We start from the raw sequence: 27,986 nt of genomic DNA, 5'->3' as shown, positions 1-27,986 counted from the left end.
GATGAGTGCCACATTCAGCTCAAGTCACAGTTTCAGAATTGAATATAATTTCTTTAATTTTATTATTCAATAATTGAGCCTGTTTTTAAAAGATATTTCTTTAACGAAAAAGCAGAGGAAAATTTCTCCAATGATTTTTAATCTAGCTGAAGCTGCATCTCTGTCAGAATACAAATATGAGAATCCAAGACCTTACACACATGTATATATAAATATATACCTATATGTATATGTATGTATATATTTGCGAACTTCATTTCAGAAACATACAAATTTTCATTTAACTTTAATTTAATATTGTTTTATTTGATTTTTGAAGCCATTTGTTTTCCACTCTTGAACAAAGTGAAAATTTACAACAATATGCTCTACGTAACTAAGAGCAACACATACACACACACAAATATATATATACTTTTGTATAATCAGAGCTATTATGCTAACAAAAATGGACAAAACACACGCATTAGCCGCAAACCAAACAAAAATAACAAACAATTTTTGGCATGGTTTTTAATTTATGTTAATTAATATTTAATTAGAGCTTATGTTTATGCTGCTAGCCATTAGCTTCCATTTAATGTACATTCCGCTCTCCATGCGACTCAACAATTAGCTACAATAATCTCTGCCGAGTGACAAAGCCTAACACAGGCCAACAGGATTTGGTAGCCAAAGCAAAAAACCTTTACATAGATTTTGCATCTCATGAATATGAAACGAAAAGGTATGGATTTCTATTAGATTAGTATGCATATATATGTATAGGTATATTTCACTCAAATGCACCAAAAACCAAAATAATTTTGAGCACGTTTGAGGCTCTGAAGCAGTACAGCATATTTTGTATATTTTTTTTTTACCGTAGTTTTTTTGTACAAAATATTTTTGTATGTTACTGAAACAGAGATGTGCGCGAAAAATGGATTTTTGATGAAATTTGTGATATCTTGATGGAAAAAAAATTTTTTTGGAAAAGTTATTAGAGGGGAAAGCAGAAACTTCGTATATATGCATAGTTTGTTCTCTAACAAAAATTTGTCTATATGAATGAGCTTTAAAATTTGATCGAACTGTAAAAAGTCTCATAAAATAGAATTAGTCTCATTTCATATTCGATTTCGATATGATAAATATAAAAATAAAAAATAAAAAGAATTGTTAGCCTGTGTAATTGTATATTAGTTTGTTTTCTATTCATTTCGCACACAAATAATGAAATTTGATCAATGCGGTTAATTTTAATTGAATATTTATTTGCCCATTGAAACAGTGCTAAAAACATAAGCAGCTATAATGAGCATATTAATGAGCATATTTTGCAAATTAATTTATGAAAATGTTTCAATAGCAGCTCTACAATATAGAAAAATTAAACGTGCTAAATTATATTAAGTATTTTAGTTGTTTTAAAAACTCTCGCTCTGATGTGAATTGAATCGTATTTTGCATTTTGGGTAGCCTCAAAGCATTCTCAAACTCAAAACTCCCCTTTTTCGGTAGACTATGCAGAGTATTTCTCGATTTGAGTCAGTTAGAAAATAATTACACAAGCAGTTTTAGCAGATATTATCATGTAATTATCATATTATATTAGCCTAAGTCAAAGTTTTATTTATTCGCAACTTTAATGTTTCCATTTAATAATATCAATACTGTTCATATTGTCAGTACTGGCAACTTTTATTGCTAGAGTAGCACAAAGAAGTGAGCTTCGATTTCTACTAATGTGTTGGAAGCTTCTTCGTAAATTTAACTAACCAGCGCACATCATCGTCGTCGGCCGCAGCCGTTCTAGTTCCAGTTCCAGTTGCAGTTCCAGTTGCAGTTCCAGTTCCAGTTCCAGTGGCTGTTGCTGTAGGCAATTCTCACTGTATTAGCGGCAATTGCTGTGAGGAGCTCTCACTGAAGTCCACCGTATAGTACATGTCGTTCTCCATATTCATGGCCAGATGCCTTTGGAAAGGCCTCTCGTGCAGCTGGCCACCGAGGGTTGTCTGTGTGTGGTGGCTGCTGCCATTTGGTTTCGAGGACAAATGGCGCGTCGACTGCTGCGCCAGATTGCTGCTGCTGCTGCTGGATGCCGCAAAGCTGGCGTCACGCTGTGCCCCTGCAGCGGGATCATTGAGCGCCTTGCCACTTAGCCAATGCTTATTGAGTGTGCTCTGCATCTTGGGCCGGCGAGTGAACCCCAATATGGGTATAAACGAAGTGGAACGCGTCGAGAACTTACGGTACGTTTGATTCACGTTGCAGTGACATATTGTGACCTAGTTGACAGACGAGAAAAACGAGAAGAGAAAACAGCCAAAACAATGAAAATGCAAATATATGCACAAATATAAATCAGTTCCAGCACAGCTGTGTCCCCTGGATGCTGGAGACATGCTAATGATACCCAGCAATGTGTATGTATATGTGAGGGTGATTCTTAGTTGGGTAGATCTCTTTTTAGTTCCTTATAGTAACTAAGCTGAGGTCACGGCTAGACGTAACTAGTGAATTTCCCACAGGGGCTTGACTATGTACCGGGTATTCTCTAGTATGGCACTTTATTAAATTAATTCCCTTAGTTATGAGCTCGCTGCATGCAGGGAATTTTCTAGCCTGGCACTCTTGATTATTTGTATTCCCCTTGATATTAATGAATTTCTCTTGATTAATGTGAATTTCTTCAAACTTCATCTTAAGCTCTTGGCCAAATATAGGGTATTTGCTAAAAGGTTACTCTTGCATATACAAAATCAATCATTTTGTACTTCTAATTAAACTTGCTTTTTATCCCAAGCTCTTAGTTGAGAGTAGGATATTTTCCTTTACACACATGCTTGAACTCATTTAGTATTTATATTGAAACCCAAAGCAAACACAGGCTACAGGGTATTTTCTAGTGGCATACTCTTGCAACTACAGTAACTCCCTTAAGTATTTAAATTAACCTGAGGGCTGAGTAAGGACGAAGTATTTCCAAGTATGACACTTTATTATATTTCTCCCTTCATTAATCATCTTTAGTTTATAACTGAGAGCACAGAGCTTAGCTTAGCTAATTGCAATCCCCTGGAATTCGGGAACTACCTCTCCGTCCGCTAGTTCAACAATGCAGGCTACAAACGAAAACAGTTGAGTAATTCCAAATGTCAGATGTTAAATGTGCTTAAGCCCAAACTAAGAGATCTTGATGACTTCTTTCAAAAAGAGAGAACCAAGCCAGCATACTGTATGCATAAATTTGAATATGCTTGACCACTCGATTGAGCTGCAGTGCAAAAGGAAAACCCCAAAAACAAGCGACAGTTGATTTTTGGCTTTTGTGTTACAACAAAAAAACAAAAAAAATTCCTCGAAACTTAAAACAGGGAAATGAATATGCAATTCCACCTCTCAAGACCGCAAAGTACAATTTCCTCAATGACCAGGCCTTGTTCATGTTCATGTTCGTCCTTCTGTGTGTGTGATTGTGAGTGTAGTGGTGGAGTAAGTGTGTGTGTGTGTGTGTGTGTGTGTGTGTGTGTGTGTGTGTGTTTGCGTTTTACTTACCACAATGGCAACGATGAAAATTGCGGCCGCCAGAACACCAGCCGCAAAATATGCATTATGCAATTCAATGGGACTTTTAAGCACAACCGATGAACTAAAAGTTTTGTCATTAAAATTTCTGGCATTCGCGTCGTCGACAATAAATTCGCTCGAACTGACGACGGTCTCCACCACAAACTCATCTGCAGACCACAGAAATGATTATAAATGGTTAGTTCTCTGACTGCCTGACTGCCTGGCTGGCTGGCTGCATGTCTTAGATAGTCCGCAAGCTAAGCTTAATAATATGAGTGGACAAACACTTACCCTCGCACATAGTGCCCGTGTAGCCGGGGCGACAGGCACAGTAGAAGCTATCGCCGCTCGACCAGCAGGTGCCGCCATGGGTGCAGGGATTCACGCTACATTGCTGAAAATACTAAATGAAAGTTTGTGCTCGTTGTTGGCATTTGATTATGATTCGTGCTTTCTCCTTTTCTCTCTCTCTATCTGTCTCTCTCTCACTCTCTCTCTCACTCTCTCTCTCTCTCTGTGTGTCTATCTCGCGCCAACTTACGCATAAATGTACATATTTGGTCTATAGTAACTAACAATTAATTGGGCAGGTTCTGTGTGCTGTTGGCATATTAAATATATTACACGCGCCCATAATTGTGCGCCATAGTAAAAAGTAATTAACTCGCCAGCGACTGGCATCCAAGCGTCCTTCGCGCTTCTGCACGGCCATCAGCACTTGCCCCCTATATCCGCTGGCAAACAGGTTTCGCCCTCTCGCCCTCTCGCTCTCCCTCTCTCTGTCTCACTCTTAACCAACCGAGGCTCCTTCCGTTGTTGCTGTCGCTGTTGCTGATGCTGATGCTGCTGCTGATGCTGACGTGGAGTCTGCTCTCCAAAAATATAACAAAAAAAAACAAAAAAAAAGAAGGAAGCTCTCACAGGAGTTGGTTTTCGCACACCCAGGCACGGTTAGAGAGCATGTCCATCATCGTCGCTGCAAAGCTTTAATTATGGTCCATACTGACGCCTAATTTATGGACACTTTATTAAGTTCAATTTTACCACCGAAAATTATCAAGTCATTGAGTGTTTATTAAATATTCTGAAGTGTGCTTCCAGTTGGCTTCAATGAAATGTGGCTTAATCAAGTCTTCTCTTGTCTTCTTGCCATGTTCAAATGATCAAATGGTTTGCAAAGGATTCTAGCTCAGGACGGAAGATGGCTGAGTGTGCAGAAAGTAAGCTGAAGTCAGCTCCATAAGTCTATCATGGAATATTATCTCACCTCTAAGCAAATTTGTACATGCATTAATAACATTTTGAAATATATTTTTGAATGCAATTCAAGTTTGAAAGCCTCTGTCAATAATTTAAAAGAATTTCGAAAATGTCAACAGATTCATTCACTAATTCGGCCAATTGCTTCCATTAACAATTTGATTGTCGCCTGATCACAATACTCTGAGAGAAAGATGACCAAAGCTGTAGTTCAGCTGAATTTATCTGATTAAATCTTGGTAAAAAATAAATTAATAAATTCAAAATATTGAAATAATATAAAAAGGCTTTAAAGAAATTCATGCCAGTTTCAGTTACTTAAAATTAAATTTAAAACTTAAAACACTTCAACAAAAGTATTTATATATTTTTCCATTTTAAGCTTAGCATTTGCCTTGTGCCAATTAAGTTCTTTCAGCTTCACTTCCAACATGCTAAAGCGCCAGTCTAATTTACAGAAATCCAACATATTTCATGTGCAATTCGAAGAAAATTAACTGCACTCCAATAGCTTAAACAGAAATAATATAACAAGTTTGAAGTTCACGCCAATTAGCTTGGCAAGTCATTTGTAAAAATCTGTAAGACTTTCATGGATATTATATCCGAATAATTTGAATTACTTGCTAATTGGATTACAATGGCCAACAAAGCACTATCAATACATTGTGTTGCACTCAGACAAGTGAAAACAATCTAAAGACGTAAATCAGTATAAAATCCACAAAGCACAGCTCAAAACATCTAACATGTTCGCAATTGAACAAAAACAACAATTACAAAGTTGCATTCGAGCGAAGCATTTGTGCATTGTGCGCAGCTCAACTGTGTCTATATACACGATATATGTATATATATATATGTGTATATGCATATGTATGTACGTACATACATATATTCGAGTCTGTGGCTTGGCAATCTGTTGTCAGCAAATTGTGGGTATTTTGGGCTTTTTGTTATGCATCTCCGACTGCCACGCACACACACACAAACACATAAGTCCACACACATACACACACATACACGCATACTTCCCAGACTCCCGACACCTATTTGCCGTACAGGAAAACGTTTGGCCTTTGCAGGAAGCCATTTCCACAAAGACAGAGTGCGCGAGAGTGAGACAGAGATAGAGAGCAAGCGCAGGCTGCCGAGTGCATAAATCATGACTCACCGTTCGTGGCATTTGATTACAATCCGGTCCGTTGCGACCTCCTGGGCATTCACAGCTGAAGTCATTTCCATGATCAATACAACGATGTCCTTCGGGACAGGGCTTATTGGCGCAGAAATCAACCTAAAACAGATGAAACTCATAAGAATAGAGCTCACAACCGAAGAGCATATTGAAAAGCTGGACTTCATTACACATTCAACAATATAATAAACCCCAACCCATACCCCCACCTATCTATCCACTCTCTGTTATTGATATAGACAGCCAGAAGTGAGCTCGGCTCAATTCAATCAACAATTCACCAATTTTCATTGCATTGACAACTAGCCAGGGGCTCGTCACGAGGCTGCCAGTCGAGTTTCGAAGATTATTTTAAATTAAAATTATTTTTGATTATACTTTTGCTTATGCAAATATGCCAAACTCAAGAGACACGCAAGGAAAAGGCGCCCATAATCTGGCATTCAAATATTTGTATCTGGTTTGTCCTGTTACGCTATGGTATTATAAGTTGATTACACGGACTGCCTTATGCTCTGTTCTGGTATAATAATGTTTTTATTATGCCTCGACGGCTGTTTAAATCTGAGCAGCATCATATATACATATATATGTTGATTAACTTCATCGTATTTTACATTTACATATTTTTAAATATTATTTAGCTGAATTTTAAGTAAGCTGTAACTGTTGTGAAATATGCTTTCAAGCGCATATTACTTTAGTTTATTGACTCGCATCAAATCTTTTCGAATAATAAAGTCGAAAGTAGAAAAAAAAAAACAAAACCAAAAACCCACTGTGAGCACTCACCTTACAGAAAAATGCGAATACATTAAATATTTATTTCTAGTTAAGTGCATAGAGACAGGAAACATCGAATACGTAATATTCACAGGTTTTTTTGCACATTGGCAGCCGTGGCTGTCCGTCACTTGATTTAGTCTCACCTTGACACTCACCTTTATTTGGCAACGATTGCCCGTGTAACCTTTTGTGCAGCGACACTCATAGCTGCCGATGTGATCGATACATTCGCCGCTATTCTGACATGGATTCGATTCGCATTCATTATATTCAAAGTTGCACAGCTCGCCCGCAAAGCCTGCCAAGAGAGTGACATAGAAAAAGAAAGATACATAGAGCGAGAGAGAGAGAGAGAGAGAGATGGAGATAGTGTGAGTTAGTCAGATGTAATGCTAATGTGCAAAATAAATGAAATGGAAATTTCAAACGAAATGGATGTTGCCAACTTTGCAGACCTGATTCCCAGTGCTGCCTTGCCTCCGCATTCTCTTCGCTTCCTCCTTTTTTTCCCCGCCTTCATTGTTGTCGAGTTTGATTTGTGCAAATTGTGTTTGTGCCAATGAAATAATTTATAAGCTTTAGTGCATATTTTATTGCTACATTTCATAGCAACCTGGCTGGGCCAATAAAAATGAATGCATTTTCTTTACTGCTCGTAAGGCTTATAAATAGAATTGTTAGCGAATATAATTTGCACAGTAAATAACATTTTAAGGATTGTCAATCTGTCTGTTCACAAAGGCAATATAGAATTCGTATTCAATATTGAAATATGTTCTATAAATTCAATTGCAAGCCAACTCTTTAGGTCTAAGGGAGAGTACTGGGCTGGTGAATGGTTTGGAATTCATTGTAAATATTGACAGGCATCAGCTCAGACTGTACTGTTCATGCTTGCTCGCATTTGTCAGCTGCATGCAGCTCAATACTCGTTGCAATGCCCTTGGCAACCTGAACAAACATCCAACTATTTCCACAGCTAATGCTCAATACATGTTGTAAATAATTCAATTTGACTCATTGTTGATTGTATTACTCTACAGACAAATGCACATCAGCTACTCAAGTATTTTCAATGAAGCTGAGAGCTGAGAAGCTTTATAGCGCCCTATGGGAATAGGTTTGATATGTTTTAGCTCATAAGGCAGCATTGTCCATCTCATTTAACAATTTCAATAAATTAAAAAATAAATAGGAATTCTTACCTGGCTGACAGAAGCAACGAAAACCATCTTCCTGATCCACACAAATGCCATGCAGACAGGGCGAGGACTCGCATTCGTTTAGGCTGTGCTGGCAGAGCGGGCCCGTGTAGCCAGGTGCACAATCGCAGCTGAAAATGTATACAAAAATATATTGATTAGTAAATACATAAATAAAGATGCTGCTGAAAACACCTGCAGGTGATAGAGACTGAGGAGTGTATATATAAATATTTAGTTTGAATCTATATAAATATTCAAATATGTTTACATATTTAGCATTATAATATGTGTAAATATATATGCACTGCTCTAAAGCAGCTTTTTTCTAGTATATAAACCCAGTTTGAAACTCCAATTGCCCCATAACATGAACATTTCCCTAAGATTAAACAGCAAATGGCACAGAAATTATTCAGTGGAAAAATGTAGTCAAACGCTGATTGCGATTCTGTTTATGTATAAAAGTATATGGTATAAAAGTAACGGGAATGTTTTAAACAGCAGTTAAGGGCGAGCTTCAGATTATCTGAGAGTCGTGCACTTTCGCCTTGACAACGCATTCTTGTTGTAAAAATGTTTATTTCCCACTAATTGGTAAACCACCAGCACCACCAAAACCACCCACACCTCAGACATAGGAGCTTAAGAATTTTTAAAGCAGTTGCGTTTTAGCTCCTGCTCTTGTTGTTTTTGTTGTTTTTCGTGGTGTTGTTGTTGTTGTTGAAACCGCACACTTAGATGCTGCTAAAGCGTTTGCGTGGAGAAACTTGGGCAGAATTTATATTATATTTTGCACATCCTTGAGAAAAATATAAGAAGAAGGGTTACTAGTGATAAGTGGGAGTTTTGTTAAGGTAAATCTAGTGAATTTTCAGTTAAATAAATATTACATTTGTATAGCTTTAAATAAATGTAAGTATATGCAGCTTTGTTTGGATAGGCTGAAGTGCAAAAAACTCTTATTATTAAAAAGATAACATTTATTATTAACTTGTTGCTGTTTAATCCTCTGAAATTAAATTTTTTTTTAAATTTATAAAAATAAAAAATTAAAATTTATAAAATATTTATGTAGAAATGATATATACATTTATACACAATTCTTAAAGTTCATATGTAGATATTATATATACATTTATACATATATCTTAATGTTCATATACTGTCAATCATGTGTTGATAGCTAGAGAATAGTTTTTTGGCAACTCTAACTCCCAAACTTTTCAATGATTTCTGAATATAGATATCTTAGATAATGTTTATTTAAAATCACTTTTAATTTTGCATAAAATTGCATCCATTAAATAAGCAAAATTGAAAGTCAGGCAGTAAACGGCGATATAACTTTGAAAATGTTGTCCTAGTCCTATCGTAAACTATATTTCAATGAAAAGGATAATTAAAAAAAAAAAAAATTTTAAACTTTAAGTTAAATTTGCACTTTATTTTTTGTTTTTAATTGATGCCAAAAATATATTTTTCTACCTCCAGTTATTCATCAAAATGAAGGTGAAATGAAAACTGTCTCACATAGTAATTAGATACTATGACTAAAATAAATTTCTATTATATACTAGATATACATATATACACTTTCTGAGTTGAACACCTTTCATGAAATTGCTTAGTAGATCAAATTTCAATTGTCAACATGTCAACATTTGGGCATCTGGAGTTGGCTACGCAGCAGGAGGCCTGACAGAGAATTGGCTTCACTTACCGAAAGTGCGTTGAGTTGCCGAGGCAGCTGCCGCCATTCATGCACTCGGCTGGATTGCACAGGTCCGACTCATATTGACAGTTCTTGCCCGCATAGCCTGGAACGGAGACAAAAGATGTAATATCGGCAAAATTAGCATACATCACTGCTAATGAGAGGTGGTAATTCGCTATTGTTAATGAGCTTACCGTACGGGCACAGGCACTGATACGAGTTGCCCTCATGGCCCTGCGAGAGGTCCACACAGATGCCATTGTTGGTGCACGGACTGGGGTTGCAGGCATCAATTTCCTCACAATGTGGACCCGCAAAACCGCCGCAGCACTGGCACTCATACTCCTCCATCATGGCGTTCGAATAGCAGACGCCCTTGCCGGAGCAATCGGCATTCTCGCCACAATTGTCGGTTTTTGTGGTCACCTTTAGGCGTACACACTGCTCTCCCCACAGCTCGGACACCACTAAAAGCATAAAAAAAGAGAAGAAGAGGAAAAAAAAAGGGTTGAAATTAATTAAAGTTGGTCTAGGCAAAAAAAGAAAAGAATGTGGCCCCTAAGACAACGTAAAAGTTAAATATCAAAACTGAAACTGAAATGACAGGCGAAACATTGGTGCTCTAACTAATTAATTAGGAGAGATGTCAAAGCTTATTAATATCTTAGAATACTATATGTGAAACAATCAAATATTAAACTTAAATGTAAGCAGAAAAATAGAATTTTAGTATTGGTTTATTTTTATTTTACTTAAATATTTAAATAAATTAAATATATATTTTTTTATATCTTTATTCATATTTATTATGTTAAAGCTATTAATATTATTAATATTTATTTATTTTAGTATATATGTTAATTGAATTTTTAAATAAATCAAATTGAAATTAATTATAATTAAAGTATTAAATTTACATTTTGTATGTTAATAAATGTTATTAAAACGGCAATCATTTTATATAAATTAACTAAATTAAATATGAAAATTAAAATAAATATCGAAATAGTTTCAGTATATACATATTATATTCAATTTTAACTTCTTTTTTGTTTTTTTTTTTTTTTTTTTTGGGTTACTGTCAAATTTAAAAATATATCTATTTTATTTTTTTAAATTTTGCCAATATTCAAATAAAATAATATCATTAAATAGATTTCAATTATTCAAATTTTATGACACATTTATATTTATATTTAATATTCATTAAATATGCATAGCCTATTTTTTATATTTCTTTAATTAATTTGAATTCATATATTACATCTTTTCCCCAAATAATAATGTTATCCCATATCCATATGTTATATGTCTGTAAAGCCTAAACTCTTAAAATATTGTAACATACCATTCAAAAAATCATGTAGTTATAATAAAGAGTGAAATAAATTGAAATTGAAATTGAAAAAAATATATTACATCTATCTTTAATTAATTATTTTGTAAGAAATGAACTAACTAAAATGCTACTCAATGCTTATGACATAGACAGAGCCAACGCCTACCAAATAGAGAGTGACTCTATGTGTAAATACAATGTAAAAGTGAGTGTATTGCCTGTGCACATTAATAAACATTTTAAGGTGTAGTCTACCTACCAATTAACAAGTTAACTCCCTCCGTGAGGTCCTTATCGTAGAGCGTAACCAGCTTCCTGCCGTCGACCACCAGAGGCGTTATATCCAGTAGTACGCCCTCGGTGACATCGCAATGCTCGTGCCCGGAACGAGTTACCTGATAGACCTGTGCAGCATGCGCAGCGCTTTGGCTGATTCGCCCGAGTCGATGAGATGAGGTGGCACAGCGTTCAGCAATGTAGTGGAAAAGGGATAAAGAGAAAGAGAACGATATGGAGATTGAGAGGGACTGTTGGTAGCGGAAAGTTAAAGCTACAAATATGGCTGGGTTCCCAAGCATTTCGTGTTGTCTCATTGCACTGTGTACTTAATTAATTGATATTATTTATAAGCATTGCTGCCCACTTTGTTGTCGGAAATTAAATAGCACAAGCGGAAATTAAATTAGCACGCAATTATTTATGAGCAGCTGCGGTACTACGGCAAAGTTACTCAACTAGTAGACCAAAAAATTAATTTATTCAAGAGTATACAAATAGAAATATGAAAGAAAATTTAGTAGACCACTAAATAAAATGAAAATAAGTATTTTTTTTAATTCAAAGAGATGTTTAATATTTAAAGATTTAATTCATTCAAGAATTGGTGAATACAAAAGCATATAGAAAATTTTTTTTAAATTCAAAATAAAGTAAATTAATTCAGTAAAAAAATAAATAAATAAATACAAATAAAATATACAGCTTAATTAAAAAAAAAAAAAAAAAAAAAAAATATTATTTTCCAGTATAAATGTTGAAATAAATAATATTTTATTTGTAATATTCATACAGATTTATAATAATAAACACAAATAATACAGCATATGATAATTAACGACAAAGATAATTAACGAAAATAAAATGCAAATAATTTAATTTTTTTATTTATTGACATTTCCGGATCAACACTTTAGGCAGACGCTGCAGACGGACAAGGAAAATAATATAAATTCGCAAATCTCAAAAATAATTTTTGCAATTTTCACTCCAGTATTAGACCAAACGTCGCTTGACCTACTCATAACGTTGTGGAATTTAAGATTTCAGCTTAAGCGTAAACTGGGATGCACAGTCAAGGGAATGGATCGTTTAAAGTATTTTGTAACAATTTCATGTGATATTATCGACAGGAGCAAATTGCAGTCAGAGCTCAAAGAAAGTTTTCACTTTCAACGCAACGCAATCTATTTGAGACTCACTTGCGTTGCGCTCAGAGTATGATTTGTTGCCAATTTGTTGTTGGCTGGGGTCCTTTTCGTCCTTTAAGCACACAGACAAACAAACACACACGCGCACACAAACGCACATGCATGAAATCAATAATAAAAACTTTTTTGACATCTCATTTTCATAATTTGTAACTTTTTTTATGCGAGCTGCGTTTTTTGTTTTATTTCCATCATCTGCTTCTTCTTCTTATTCTTCATCTTCTGCTTCATTTTTGATGGCCATAACTTTTTAAATTTTCACACAATAAGCAGTGCTTGGGATATATTGTCAGCAGATGGATAATACAGAAAAGTTGACTCTGAAGCACCATCAGAAGTTACAATGAATTTTAAATTTAATTATAAAACTTGTATTTAAAGTACAACAATAGAGTTTATTATAAAAAAAAAGACATTGCATAATAATTGATAAAAATGAGTGAGTAACAGAAGTGATACTATTTTTTTTTTTTTTTTTTTTAATTACTATATTGCGGCAGCTGTTTAAGTTATCTATGAAATTAAGTAATAGAAATATTTGCCATTTAATTAATATCGTTTGTATGCTTGACGAATTTGAAAATTGTGGCTAAAGGATAATTAAATAATATCCTGAAGGGGATTCATATATAGCTTAAAAAACTCAACAGCTGCATTTAAGAACAGCTTGAGAAGTCATCTGGACATTCTGCTGTAAAGCCCATCCAGCAAAGCTAAAGGAGCTAAGTAAATGTCACTTCATTATGTTATGTGGATGAAGCTGGGTCGCAAGCCACGTACTGTCTCGCACTATTTATTTACTAGAATTCATTTGTGCGTATTAGGACACTCAACTTTAATCCTAACCTGCCAGTTCAGAGTATCAGAGAAGCATGTATATAAACACATATATATCATATCATGAAGCTGCTTAAACCAGACTTGCTAGTTGTGGCAAAGAGTATCAGATAAAAATATATATGTATGTATATAGATAGATAAAAAAAAGTGCTGGCAATGGCTACGTGATAATTGCCACAGCTCTTTAGGGCAAAAGGGTCAGCTGCTTCTTCATTTTTTATCTGACTCTGAATAAACGGAATTTGTGACCCGCAAAATGACTAATGGCCAGCGGAAAGAATCGCGAACTAGAAAAGCGCCCGCTCGGCATAAATATGCGCATTTTGTAAGAGATTTTACCAGCTATAAAATAAACAAAAATAGCAATATAAACATATATACATACATATACATGGAAACATGGTAAGCAAGCCAAAAATACGTGATGTACGTATGTATATCAGAATTTATATATATAGCTTATATACTTGCATGTATATAATACATTTATATGAGAGAATGTGGGCAAAAAATAAAAACAATTTAATAAACTGTAAAAAGGGCATTCCGATGGCAGTACGTGAGTCACATGAAATAGTGACCTGTGCATAGCTCGAAGGGTTTTCCAGGATTTGACTCAACTAAACATGTAGTGCGCCCTTGTGCAAACGTGCTGAAGTAAAATCAATAAAAAGCTCCTAATGTATGTTATTATATATTAAGCAGAACAGAACAGGGCAGACCAGAACCGAATCTTACCGAAACGAACTGAACAAACACGTCCTAACCAGCAGAAAAGTGACTTAAATGGAGATGAAACTGGGCCCGCAGTAGATTCTTATCAATTTTAAAGGTCATGCTTAAAACACTGAGCTCAACCGTAATTTTACTGAGAGCGAAATTTCTTTTTTGTTTTCTTATAAGAAATTTGGCTTACGGGCATTGCGCCGTCTGCTGCAGCAGCATTATATATATATTATATATATATATAAAGCATATATATATATATATAAAGCAAGCATTTTACTTGATAGCTGTGGGCTACTGAGAAGCTGTTGGATTCATAACTTAATAAACTAGGAACGTATTCAAGAGATGAGTTTACCGCATTCTCTCTTTATGTCTCTGCGAGAGGCTTAAAACTCGTAACATATTTCCACAATTGAAGGATAATTTGCGCGAGCAACTCCCACAACAAAATATCTGCAATTACTCAATATTTTTATCGCCTCGGATTCGCATAAAGCAAATTAAGAGCTTAAAAATGAAGTAAGCTGATTGCAATCGAACCCAACCAACTGCGTAATACTCGTTCACGCTTCAGTAATCACCGAAATTTATTAAAATATTCATTTGTGCCCCCCAATTCGCTGTGAGCCTAGCAGAAAATTCTTGGAATTTAGCCAGACGTATTAAAAAATATTACCCAATTTGACGAAGGACTAGACCTAGACCTAGATCAGATCAGACGTGGCTTATGCGAGGTCTGCCTGGCTTTATGCTTGGCTAAATGATATTATAATGAAATAAATGTCAATCATTCGCATAGCCAACAAAAAATCTGTTCGAGTATTATTCGAACTTACTCCACTCTCAGGTACATGAAATCTACCTTTTAATGTTGTCCTGCACTCTTTCCGTGCTCAGTTTGGCATCGTTAATTTCCACAATTAAAATGTCCCCGGATTGAATATCAGCTTCGCCCTCCCACGTCAGCTTATTAGGAGTACAGGGCTCGTCGGGTTCGCAGTGCTGCGGTGTCTGGAAGAGAAGAATTATGAAATTATTTTGGCACAAGTTAAGGCTTAAAATAAAAGCCGCAAATGTGTTTTTCCTGTAAAAATAAACAGTCAAAAGGGACTAAAAGGTTTGCCATTTTGGGCAATGCCGCAAAGCATGTCAAGCTCAACAAAAACAAAAAAAAAAACAAAAACTGAAAAAAGAGTAGCGCAAAATAAACCCAAACTTGTTTAACTGAATAATTTAATAATTTAAGTTCTTGTCGCAATTCCCCTTTACATCGCCTAGCCCAGAAAATTTGCATATTGACCCATCCAACCCGAGGCCTAATAAACTTTGTCAAAGGTTCATTTATTCTAGTGAGGATTTCAGCTTAAGTCCACCGTATGGTATATATACAAGCCACGTTTATAGCATAAGCCAGCTGCGTACACATACATAGATCCACTCACTGTATACAGTTTTTATTAGTTTGAGTTAATCCAAGCAAACAAACTGCAGTCTATAAGCAAAATAAAATTAGTTACAAGACAAATGTGACTGAGAGCAGAGGGTCTAACTTGGCGGACTAGGAGATATCCTGTAATCCTGTAATCAGAATTTTACTTAGAAATAGAAAATCTTATTAAAAAAAAACTACTACTGAATAAGAATTCAACGGTATTTAAAATAAGTTCCATATATATCAAATATATACAGTATATAACTATATTTTGTATATAGAAGCAATCTAAGATCAGCTTGACCCTTCCTCTTAACTATATCTATACTATATCAATTTACTTATTCATAGTCAATATGCCCTCTCAACAACATATACAGGATAACAGTTGCGGTTTGTGGTTGTCGAAAAGGGTCACGTCTGAAATATTGTGTTCATTTAGTTCAGTTACTTTTTATTTAAATACTTCCGACGGAATTTCTCTGTGTTAAAATTCGAAGCATTTTAATAGCACGCTTCGTATACAAATATTTTATAAATATTTGTATTTACATATTTTGTTTTTATCTAGCTTGAAAACTATGAAAGTAAATGTTGCACTTTTACTTTAATGTAAATGCCAAAAGGCAGTTAACAAAAATTCAATTACTTTTACACATATCCCATCCGAAGTTGAGAGTGTTTGACTAGGCACAACTACTACTACTATTGACTGAATCTAACTGACTACATAGAAGAATACAGATAACAAAATAAAGCATGTATACAATGTATGAATACAAATAAGTAATACATTTATTGTTATACAATTTTTCATATTGATTTTATCGAACTGAATATTCATAGTTGTAGTATACAAAAGTATACAAAATAATGCAAATTGAAGCTGCAAGTGATACGACAGTAGATTTTATATAAATGTTTACACCAATTTAACCAAAATAATCCATTTTCAGCGATATACAAAATAAAATAAATTACAAAATGTTTCAGCGATTTAGGCCAATAAATCCCCCAGGCTACAGAAAAAAAAAGATGATAAGCCGATTACCTGTTATTTTTTGGTGGCTAAACCGTTGGTTGCACTTACATAACTCAAAATGCGGATGGAGGATGCTGCATGTGAACAGCAAAATGCATTGAAAACAGCTTACCTCAAAATAAACTATAACAATAGCAACAAAAGCAATAACAGCAACAATAGCAAGTTAGTGTAATCCAATCGGGCGTAACAATCAAACGATATGGACAACAAAACCATTTGCCAATGGGATAGTCACTCACTCAGACAGAAAATAAGCCAACACATTTGACATTCTCAAATGAACCCAACAAATTTAATGCTATGGAAAGTTATCCAGTCAGCGGCAGCAGCATCAATGCGAGCCAAGGCTTACTGAGATAACTTATTGATTAGTTGGCTACACATCTGTTACACGGAAGGAACTCTAAACGGAAAGCTTAACGGAAATACGTAGGGAAGGAAGCTGACGAAAAACTTGCCTGAATATGTGATAAAAGTGGGCTACTGACAAACAAAATAATGTAGTTTCATTATCATATATTAGGTCACATTTGCTAAAACTAAAGAAATATGCAAGAAACTAATGTGAACGACTCGGCAATACTCTGTTTGCAGTCAGCGAGCTATTCTGTGGCAAAAGTTTGGCATGTTCATAGATTGTTGTCTCCAGCCAATATACTCGCTTTGCATTTGCCGTGCAGTGTATCGAAAAGGGCCTGCTATGTTCAGCGCCTGCCCACTTTGCATTTCCCCTTTTTATGTGCTCGTAAATCAAGTCATTTGCTATGACACACATACTAACATGGCCGAGTCCTGTCCAGGCAGGACTTTCAACAGCAAAACACTCATTCGCCTATCCCTAGACAACAATTTAAATATATATAAACAAATACATATATTTTTTGGAATTCTTTTAACTCCTTTTCTTATTTAGAGCTATCCTCCAGCTGCCATTTATCCAATGTTAAATTGTTTTCTATCTCCATCTCTGACGCAGTCACTGTCTCTATCTCTGTTCATCTTTGTCTCTTTATTGGCTTTTGTGAGTGTCCACAGGGAGGTTTCATTACCATTAATCGTTTGTTCATTTATTTGTGTTTCTTTATAGTTTATTTTCTCGTTTAATTTCAGGCCAATAACGTTGCACAAAATTGATTTTATGTTCACCTCTCCATCGGTATAAAAGAAACACCGAGGGGAGCAAGAGAAATTGCGTTTTAACAGCTTATCAATGCATTTGATAAGAATTTTTTCAAGACAATTTATGTTAAGGGTGAGCAACATAATTCAAATTGAGATAAACTGAAGTTTGCCTGAAGGTGATATGTATTTAAAATACATATATACAGAAAATATAATAAATAAATAAAATATATTGATTGAAATCAGTTGAATGAGGAATAACAATTTGCCTTTATTATTATTGTTATTATTATTATTATTTTATTTTATTTTTTTTTCTATAATTTGAATAAGTATACTTTGCAGAGTTTGAACGATTTAAAAAAATCATTTCTAACTAATATTTGCATTTTTATTGTATTATATGACAAACTAAAAGTCTGGCATAAAAATTACTGTGTACTGTGAGACTGTACACACATATGAATATATATATATTGTTATAAATATTTATATAAATTTATATGTTACATTCCCATAAAAGTACAAGATATATACGTATATATTTATAGGTGTATACAGCGCTGTCCTGGCAGCGTGATGTAAAGTTGAAAAAATCGTAAAAATATTTTTTTATATGTTTATTTATTATTTTGCGCACTTTTACTTAGTACTCCTGTATCTGGCTGCCAACACACACACACACACACACACACACACACACACACACACACACACACACACACACACACACACACACACACACACACACACACACACACACACACACACACACACACACACACACACACACACACACACACACACACACCCATGCTAGCACTCGCTGCTACGGGAAAGTGAAGGCTATGCTGATAGATTTACGAGCAGACAAGAGAACTTGGCAATTCGAGCTGTTTATAGCGTCGAAGGTGCCAAATGCTGTTATATAAGCACAGTTCCACAATATTTGAATTTTCTTTTCATCTGCTGGTGACATAGGGAAAACATAAAATTTCCTTTTTATCATTATTGTTTCATATTATATATATTCTCCTATGGCAGAGTCTAGACTCTGCCAAGCGCAGTTTTGAGAAAACATTCAAATAGTTTAAGCCTTTAAGGACAGCTGATTTTCTGGTGATCTCCTCTCTGGATCAACTCATGCAATTACGCTGCTTCCCAATTTGCCGTCTAAGAGTCACTAATCCAAACTTAAAAGAAAACTTTTACCAAGCCTTTAATTACACCTGCAATAGAGAGTGCAGAGCGAGTGAAAGCAACCTAATGCAAAGCTTGGCAAGGGTTTGCAGCAAAGCACATTGAATTTTAAGTTGACCTTTTGAGTCATTAAAAGAAAAAGGAAAATAAAGGTATGCTAGCTATTCAAAAAAGAAAACATTCATTGCTTAAGAAGAGCTGATGAAAAAACGGAATTGCAAATGAACAAATAAATTTTGGGTCAGAATTCGTAAGCACCTTTTGTAAAATTAATTGAATACAAATGGAATGTTTTATTTGACTTCTTGAAGGGTTTTATCATCTAAATTGACAACTAAAGCCATTGCCAGAGGCATCAACAAATAATAATAATAAAAATGTAATATAGAATTTTATACAAATTCTTAAACAGCAGCTGTGAGGCCTATAGAAATTATATTCCAATCTCAACAGATTTTTATGAACATTTTTAATAATAAACAATATTATATATTAAGAATGTTTGTATTGGATCGCCTTGTGTGTAATTTAGTCGAGGGAATTAGTTTCCAATGCTGTTTGTAATGAATGGGACATACTGACAAATTCTATGCTACTCAAAATACATAGAAATATATTGTATATAAATACTGTAGCCTTTGGAATATAGTCAAATTTGAGCATTATCAATTTTTATACAGAATATATTTTATACTCAATGCATTTTGACTAGCTAAAAGCCAGATGTTTAAAAAAATACGGCAGCTGCATAATGATATATAATATACATATATTTTATGCAATTTATAGATATTGCTTGAGGAATGTTAGTATATGATTTATGTAGTTTATAAATATTTTTCAAATTATATTTATATATATTTTTTTTTGTTTTTTATATATTTTTATATTTTCAAATTTTTATATTTTTATATGTGAATAACTAATATAGATTTTCATAATATGTATCTTGTTAAATATATTGTATATTAATATTAAATAGGGAGTGAGCATCCTCTTCCAACTAGTTCGCATTCGACTCGACTCGACTCGACTTCAGTCATCAGCCTCTATTAGACTCTCTGCCTAATCGTAGCGTTTCCCACACTCTGAATACAAATTACTATTTAATGGCTACATTATGTTAATCCCTAATGAACTAATTGTTTAGACACTGCAGAAGAGAACTAAATGAATTAACGTATGTGGTTCTTCAAGTGAACTGAATTGAATTATCTCTATTGAGCCGGAGTTTTTACTCATAATACGTCTTTGTGGTTGCCAATGTTAAGAGCTAAATACGTTTCAATTGTTTTCGAGAAACAATATACAAAGCCTTAAAGCTTTATATCTCTTAATCTCTAGCTGTCTCACTTGCTCCCACCAGCAGAGCCAGCCCATTCCCTCCCTCTCCCTATCTGTCTTGTTGTATATAGATTTTTGTTGTTGTTGCTGTCGGAACTTACCACATTTGGCAGGAGAAGCTCGTGCGTTTCGTTTCCACGCCACAAATGCGAATCCTGCGGCACATTTTGTATGTCGCATTCAAGTGAATTGATTTTCTCCTGGAGGCGACTTAAAATGCGCGGCACAGCAATTGGCTTTAAGGACGATTTTGTAAGATTAGCCAACTGGCTTGATTTTTCCATGTCAGCTGGACTCTGCTTTGCAGCCGTTGTTGTAATTTTGATTTTCGCTGAGACCACTTCAAGCTTTTCCGATTGCGGTTCGACGGCATCGGGCGGGGTTAAAGTCTTCAACAATAACTTAGCGCGATTTAGCTCTTGCCCCGCCTTAATGGGTCTCATAGTAGACAATTTACTTATTGTTGTTGTTGTTGTTGTTGTTGTTGGCGCCTCTGCTGTGGCCCCATCAAAAGTTTGCGCCGTAGACGTCAAAGTCACGCGTCTGCCAGGAGGCAAGGCCCGGGTAGTAGTCGCTGTAGACTCCGTTGAGCTGCTTAGTTCCAAGTTTGTGGTTTCGCTTGGTCTAATGACTTGACGTGGCTGCTGCTCTGAACTTTGTCCAACCATGGTCTCTGATGACTTTATAATGCTGCTCGCTGTCTCGATTGGAGCTGCTGTCGCATACCCAATTTCATTCATTAACTTTCGTTTATTATGCAACAACATTTCGTTGTACAACTCTTTACTGTTGTAAAACTTTGTGGTCGAGAACTCTGGATGTGTGGGCCCGCCGGCAGCGGCTGTTCCAGCTCCCGCCACAACTCCTGCCGCTCCTCCTGCTGTTGTTATCCTGACCTGTCGGCCGTCACTCGCATCAGTATTGAACTTGGTATTGGCAAAGTCAATGTGCGGCAGGGCCATCACATCGCTAGCCCGTTGCTGCATTGGAAATTCGAAGCTCTTCTTGACGCGCCGATCTATGTACGTATCCCCCGGCTGCAGTTGAGGCAGCTCTGTCCGTCGAGGGCTGCTGGTGCTTGTCGGTGGCGCAGCTGTTGTTGTTTCCTCTAATTGGAACTTTCGCTCGATTTCGGTTATCAAATCATCTTGTTCGGCCAGCAGCTTGCCAGTGAAATAGCTCGACGTGGTGGCCACATTGGGAGTCGTTGCCGTCTTCATTGTTGTTGCCGGATTGTAGCTGGAGCCAAAGTCAGCCACCTCGTTGGGCATTAGATTCTGCCGATACTGTTCAGCATTCTCCGGCTCTATGAACACCGTACGCTCCTTGGACAGCTCTACATTATCCGTGCGTACCACAGGCTGAAAATCCTCCAGCTGCACCGGATACAAATCCACAATATTTAGCTTACTTTGGCTCGCTGGCTGCTGGCCCAACATAGCGCCGTAGCGCGAACGCTCCTCCTCGTTGAGATCGGCCAGGGTTTCGGCCACCTGATACGACTCAGCTGCCTGCATTTGCATATCCAGCGGTGTAGCCGAGGAGCTGATATCAGAGCTCTCCTTAATGCGATACAGCCTGTCGAAAATGCTGCCCAGCGATGCAAGCGGCGGCACGTTTGTCGTCATTAACCCATCCGCCACAGTGGCGGCTGTAGCTTCCGTTGTCGAGATTTCTTTGTCAGCCTTTGCATACCCGTCCATGGTCGTGGTTGCAGCCTCAAAATTGCTGATTTGTCTGCCTGCTTCATTTCCGTTTGAAATGGATGTTGCTGGTGTTGCTGTTGTTGTTGTTGTTGTTGTTGTTGTTGCTGGTGTTGCTGGCGTTGCTGTTGCAGCTGTAGTTGCTGCTGCTGCTGCTGCTGCAGTTGCTGTTGCTGTTGCTGTTGCGGCCTCCGCTGCTGCTGTTGCTGTCGTCGTGGTGGGCATGGCCGTTGACGTCGTGGTTGAGGTGGCCAAAGCTCCCACAATTCCAATTTGTATTTCCGATAAAGTTTTCGCTACTCCTTCGCTTCGATCCATAGCTGAAGCGCTGACCACATTGGTGCCGTGGCTGCTGTGCGAGTCATTTGTTATGGTTAAAGTTGCTGTGGCTGTTGCTGTTGGTGTTGCTGCTGTTGGTGTTACTGTTGTTATTACTGGGGGCGTTGCCGTGGGCGTTGCTGTTGCAGTTTCCCAAACAGCGCAAACAAATACAAATGTTAAGATGCACATTTTTGCTGTTTTCATTAGCATTTTACAAAAAATTCTTCTTCCGTCTTGTGGCTCTGGATATTAAGTTGTATTCCGTTTTCCTTTAGCTGCTTGCAGTTTACGAACTACATCAGCGATTGCTACGCAAATGAGGAAGAGCAAATGAATAAATAATGAATTAATTATTGTGTTTTTAAAATTACATTATATTCATGTATTATTATATTAAAATATTATATTCTACTTTTTTCTTTTATTTACTTCAATCAGAGCTTAGCAATAATTGGAGGAGTCTGTTATGTGACCTAATCACAGGCTTGTGTATTATAATGTTGCTTAGACTTAACTGAAGAATAAATCTAAAAGTCTTCTTCAAAAACGAAATTATGTAATACCAAGAAATAGGCTAATAACAATAACAATATACAACAAACTGAAGAATGAGAGAGAGATTCAAGCACATTTCTTAACAAAACAGCAAATGAAATGTAGGACTGATGAGAGGGAGAGAGAGGGATAGATAAAGAGAGTTCTTCAGAACTAATAATGATTATTTCAATGGAACTCGAAGAAAAACAAAAATACTTTATACAAATACAAATTTCCAAGTAGTTACCTAATTTCTATATATACATCAATATTTTTATTATAATTCGTTCATTTCCATTTGAATCACAACTACGAATATTCATGACAATAAAGCCCACAATTAAATTTATATAAAAATACTGTGCCACTCATCGATATTACCCATGGCATATACATACATATTTATTTTGTTCTTTTACATTAGCCCTCAACGAATTGAAGCAGTGAGTAATATTTATGAAGCTACTCCAACGAGGCTCTTCAGAACAAAGTTGTTTGCTCTGAAGAGTTGTTTGCTGTTTGTGAATTCGCTTAACCAATCTCGAGAGGTTTTGCCTTTGCCTTTCTGTGCGCTTCCCGCGCACAAATCTAGCTTACAAATGATATATAGATGCCACTTATAAATTTCTATTTACCATAAAAAAAAATATAAACCATGTGAAAATTGCTTATGTTAACAGGAAAATGTAAAAATGCTTACCTACAAAATAAATAGAATGGGGAATGGGAAACACGAAATGGAATGCGACTGTGAAAGGAGAAAGAAAGAGTTACGCAAAACGACTGCAGAATTCACTGCGAATTGCTTAAAAAATGAATGAAAAAATATGAAATATGGGCAGAGAATAATAATTTGATTAGCAAAGATATGATCCCATAAGAGTCGTATGATAAGTTAGTCTGAACTGTTGCAGAACATTAGAAATATTTGAGGAAAAATGCGTAAAAATATATTAGAAATATATTTAAAATATTATGTATTTTTTACATTTTGTATATATTTAATAGAGTAATAAACTACTTTAATATTTAATAAAAAAATAAAAAAACAGAAATAAGCCAAAGCAGTTTTATTATAGTTATAGGTATTTTATAATTTAAACCCTTTAAAGCATAGTCTCTCAGTCTGGTTTCAGCAGTTCATCTACAAATACTAATAAAAAGTATATATGTATGTCTATGCTAAATATGTTACGCTTCTCGAAGTAAAATTAAAATACCTTATGCCAGTATGAAATGACCTTAAAAAAAATAGGAAGGTTTCCCTGATCTGTAAGAGCTGAAGTGGATTTGTCCGAAATACTTCTTTACCAAATATATATATAGGTTTTTTGTATTTTTTTTGCTCTTGTGTTTTGTTTTGGCTTTTTATGAGCAAAGTTGAAGATATAGAAATAATAAAAGTGAAATTAAAAAAAAAAACACACAAATAAAAAAAAATTGTTGCCACAGCGAAAAGATTTGAAGGAGGCTGTTAAACCATTTTGTTTGTTTCTTTACATTGTATTGTTGTTTTTGTTGTTGCTGCTTTGCATTTTGTATTTTGTTTACAAACAGTTTGAGTAAAAAGCAAATGTAAATAGAAATAAAAACGAGGCTTAATTAAAAATGCGACGAAGCATGGTATATATGCTGGCTGGCTGGGTCACATCTAATATCAACGGAATAAGCATTTTTCAAAGCAGAAATCCTATAGCTAGGCTCGAGTTAGAGACTATAAGATACTCTGTAATAATAGATTACGAGCTTAGCTGCTTAGATTGCTAAAATGAAATAAAGAAAATCTGATTGTTTTCAATATAAATTAAATAATCAGGGAAACTAATAATTATTTGAGTAAAATAAATAGCCAAAGAAATCTTTTCTTTCGGCCTGTTAGACGACTAAACCAATCCACTCTCTTTCGCCCTTTGGCAGCGTATTAGGAATTGGGTACAGCTGAGTAGCGAATAAATGTGAGCTAGCGATAGGATGCTGATGATAAGCTTTCGTTGACGACAAAATCGTTTTCCTCTGCTCCGTCACATGCCGCGCGGCTCCCTTCTAAGCTCTGCTGCTTCTTCTTCTTCTTCTTCTTTTATCTAGAATGTTTGTTGGGGCCGCATTTTTTCGGTGAAACGCAAAAATAGTACTTTGAAATTGTACACAGTGGCAAGCCGCAGAGCTCATAAGTCGTCGTCGCCGCCGTCGTCGTCGTTGTTGTTGTTGTGGTTTTTGTTGTAGTTGTTGTTGTTGGTAGGCTCCATTCACGCAATTGCATGCTTTTAGAACGACAGGAAAGGCGAAAAGGACGATGCTGTTTTATTCAGCTTTGAGCTAGAAAAATTTCAAGTCAAGTGCCGGCAACTCGGCGCTTTGGTCTTAGCTCACTCTCTCCTGCTCCTGCTCCTGCTCCTGCTCCTGCTGCTGCTCCTTCTCCTTCTCCCGCTGCTGGTGCTGTTTGTGGCGGCCCGGTTTTTTGTAAAAATGAGTCTCATTCAAGGCATACCAAAGCGAGGTGCATTACACACACAAAGAAAGAGAGGGAGAGGCAGTGTGAGAGCGGCTAAGAAACAAGGTAAACTAGAACGAATTGTTAGCCTGGGAGTGCTGTAAATTAAATACCCTGGCATATGTACAATAATTTATTTAAATTTTGAATTTAAATTCTTCAGCTCTCACTGAAGTTTACCTGGGGTATTTCGATAAAAGAATCAGACATAATAGAAGTTCCTACTGGCTCTTGTAGATATTTAATTACCAGCTGCCAGGGTATTAGCTGCAGTTCATACGAAATGATGATCATGGTATTAGCTAACACAGGTATTATATAAAATTCACTAAGAGAATATTTTTTTCTTCTCAGCCAGTATGCTGTCGCCAGAGCCAGAGTGTGCTACTTTGTGAAGAACTCACATTAATCTTTATTTTTATACCACAAAGATGCCACAACACCCAGACAGAGATGGAGAGAGCGAGATGAAGTGAGAAGGAGCGACGAGTGTAAGTTTCTAGTTTAAAACGTTTTTCCGCTAAGAGCAAGAGAGAAAGAGAGAGAGTTAGAAAAGGGGACGCATATTAAGTGGGTCGCTGCGTTTCAGCTTTTCGAGGAAGAACTTAAGGTGCTTGCCGCTTTCTTACGATTCTACATGACGAGTTGTATAAAAGCTGCGAGGTTGAACTTTATGAAGCTACTAAATAATAAAAGAAGGTTCTGCGAAACTTGCCGGAAAAGGTTGCAAATAACTCTGCGAGAATTTACTCGACCTGTGTTAGAAACTTTACGCAACATGCGACCTGGTGTTGAATAGAAATTCAGTGGAGAATCCTACGAACGAAACTATCTGCGGGTTACTCAAAATATGTTCAACATCTTAGAGGCGTACAAGACTTTTGATAGGTCATAATATGCAAGTCTAGTCATACATATTTTTTATAAATGTTTTAGATACATAAATTGCTTCAAAAAGTTATATGAAATTTGAATAACAATATATTGCATTTAATAATATATAAAAATAAAGAATACGAAAAAATTGTAAAGGAGTATTTTTCTCCTTTATGTTTAACAAAAATTTTTGAAAAATGAACTAAATTATAATTCATTTTACAGGATCTTTGAGGCTTGTAATTTCTTCTTTATTTTGGCTAGAATCCTAAAGCCGATATTTATTTTTAGCTTCAGCCATTAGAGAAATATCGATTAGGAGGTTAAGTGGGGGTAGAGCTGGGCGAAGATACATTTTTTGGGGGCAAAAAACAGAAGGCCAACAACAAACTACATGTTGGTCCTGTAACCAGCTGAAGCAACAACCGAAATATTAAGAATATTATATAATCAAAGCATACTTGAGTATATAATTGAATGTTAATGTTAATGTATTAGTAGGACTTTTTCTGGCCATTGAAATTGAATGAATTATACACTGGTTAGTCTAAGGCAAATTTATTTTTCTTTTTTTTTTTTAATGATCAAAGAATATATCATTAATCGTACAAATCTTGCGCTATGAGTTCAGTAAGCAATACTAAATAAAAAGAGAGGCAATTGCTAAATGCTCTCATATTAAAAATTACAAAATATTTTGAAATTATATCATTTTTCGGTCAGCAAAACAAATTTGATTCAATGTATGGAAAGAATAAAAAGTGTTAGAAATAGTTAAATTACATTGCTAATAAATTCAAATAAATTCTTGCATCGAGAGCAGGCAAATATTTACAATAAAAATATCAAACAATATAATTCAAATAATATAATAATAATACACCAACGTTGCTGCTTTTAAATATTTATATTTGTTTTGTATTTTTAATGTCGTTTACTATGATTTGTAATATAATTTTATTTTAATTGCCGCAATTGTTAAACAAATGCCCAGTTCATATTTTCACAACTTTCTGCCAATAATATGGATGCTTTTGCTGCAATCCTTATACGCTTTATTTATACACAAAACTTAATTCATTATAAATTAGTAAATTATTTATTTAATTTTTAAAAGTTTCAATATTAATTGTTTCCATATTTCAGCACATTTAGATTAATGATTAAAAGAACAAATTTTGCCAACAGTCACTTCACAAAAATAGTAAAGGTAATACTATTTTGTTTATTTATATTTCATTGTCATTATATTACATATTCAGTGAGCACATTTAATTAATTTGCATATTTTGTAAAAGTAATTTCAACATACACGAGCTGAGCTGCCGAATGAGTATTTAAGTGTGACTTTTTGTTTAGCTTACAAAAAGCAAACAATTTCAACTTTCTGAATTTACAATTAGAGCTGCATGACGCGATGCTCTCTCAAGGAATATCTTTTACTGTTTCTGTTTCTGTTTCTGTTTCTGTCACTGTCTCTTTCTGCTTGCTTCCCCTAAGCTAAGGTATTCGAAGCTAAGCGCTGACCAACCGTGACGCTTGATATCTGGTCCGCTACTGAAGCGGCATCGCCCTCGATGCATTGGATGCTGCCATTATCTAGATGAAAGCTCTCGCTTGCCATAAAACTGAGAGCGCATCTCGGGGCAGGACATGCGCACAGCATCCTCGCTTCTGTTTTGGGTTTAATTTTGGACCATTTCGCAACGAGCGAACAAAAAAGTATTATTCAAATTACCCAAAACATTTGCGTCCAGCTGTTCGGGGCATCAGCTGCTGCGGCATCCTGTGGACAGAGAGCC

At 35.5% G+C, this 27,986-nt stretch overlaps 1 protein-coding gene across 2 annotated transcripts; it reads right to left on the bottom strand.

The window, feature by feature from the left end:
• Positions 1-91: 91 nt before the first annotated feature.
• Positions 92-27,743, bottom strand: LOC6576249. Of its 2 annotated transcripts, none has more exons than XM_002002205.4 (12): positions 27,497-27,743; positions 20,358-22,588; positions 14,976-15,124; positions 11,317-11,486; positions 9,913-10,185; positions 9,725-9,821; positions 8,005-8,132; positions 6,955-7,097; positions 5,990-6,112; positions 3,847-3,958; positions 3,541-3,722; positions 92-2,270 (listed from the first exon to the last, which is right to left on the bottom strand). In XM_002002205.4, exons 2-12 carry the CDS (start codon positions 22,488-22,490, stop codon positions 1,869-1,871), a joined length of 3,912 nt encoding a protein of 1,303 aa, XP_002002241.3. In that variant the 5' UTR covers positions 22,491-22,588; positions 27,497-27,743; the 3' UTR covers positions 92-1,868. The 2 variants fall into 2 exon arrangements, with proteins under 2 accessions (XP_002002241.3, XP_015020544.2); XM_015165058.3 differs by having other exon boundaries at positions 3,847-3,949.
• Positions 27,744-27,986: the final 243 nt, after the last annotated feature.

This window comes from Drosophila mojavensis, unplaced genomic scaffold, assembly GCF_018153725.1.
Source record: "Drosophila mojavensis isolate 15081-1352.22 unplaced genomic scaffold, ASM1815372v1 contig_36, whole genome shotgun sequence".
Lineage (NCBI taxonomy): Eukaryota > Metazoa > Arthropoda > Insecta > Diptera > Drosophilidae > Drosophila > Drosophila mojavensis.
The sequence above is the reverse complement of the archived record's forward strand: the minus strand, read 5'-3'. Positions and strand labels throughout refer to the sequence as shown.

Bases quoted from the DNA above. Each gene is read 5' to 3' on its own strand.
- LOC6576249 (XM_002002205.4), bottom strand. From the start codon at position 22,490: ATGCTAATGAAAACAGCAAAAATGTGCATCTTAACATTTGTATTTGTT. The intron at 9,822-9,912 runs GTAAGCTCATTA...TCTCCGTTCCAG, and splicing joins TCAGTGCCTGTGCCCGTACG to GCTATGCGGGCAAGAACTGT. The intron at 2,271-3,540 runs GTAAGTAAAACG...TCTGTCAACTAG, and splicing joins TTTTCATCGTTGCCATTGTG to GTCACAATATGTCACTGCAA.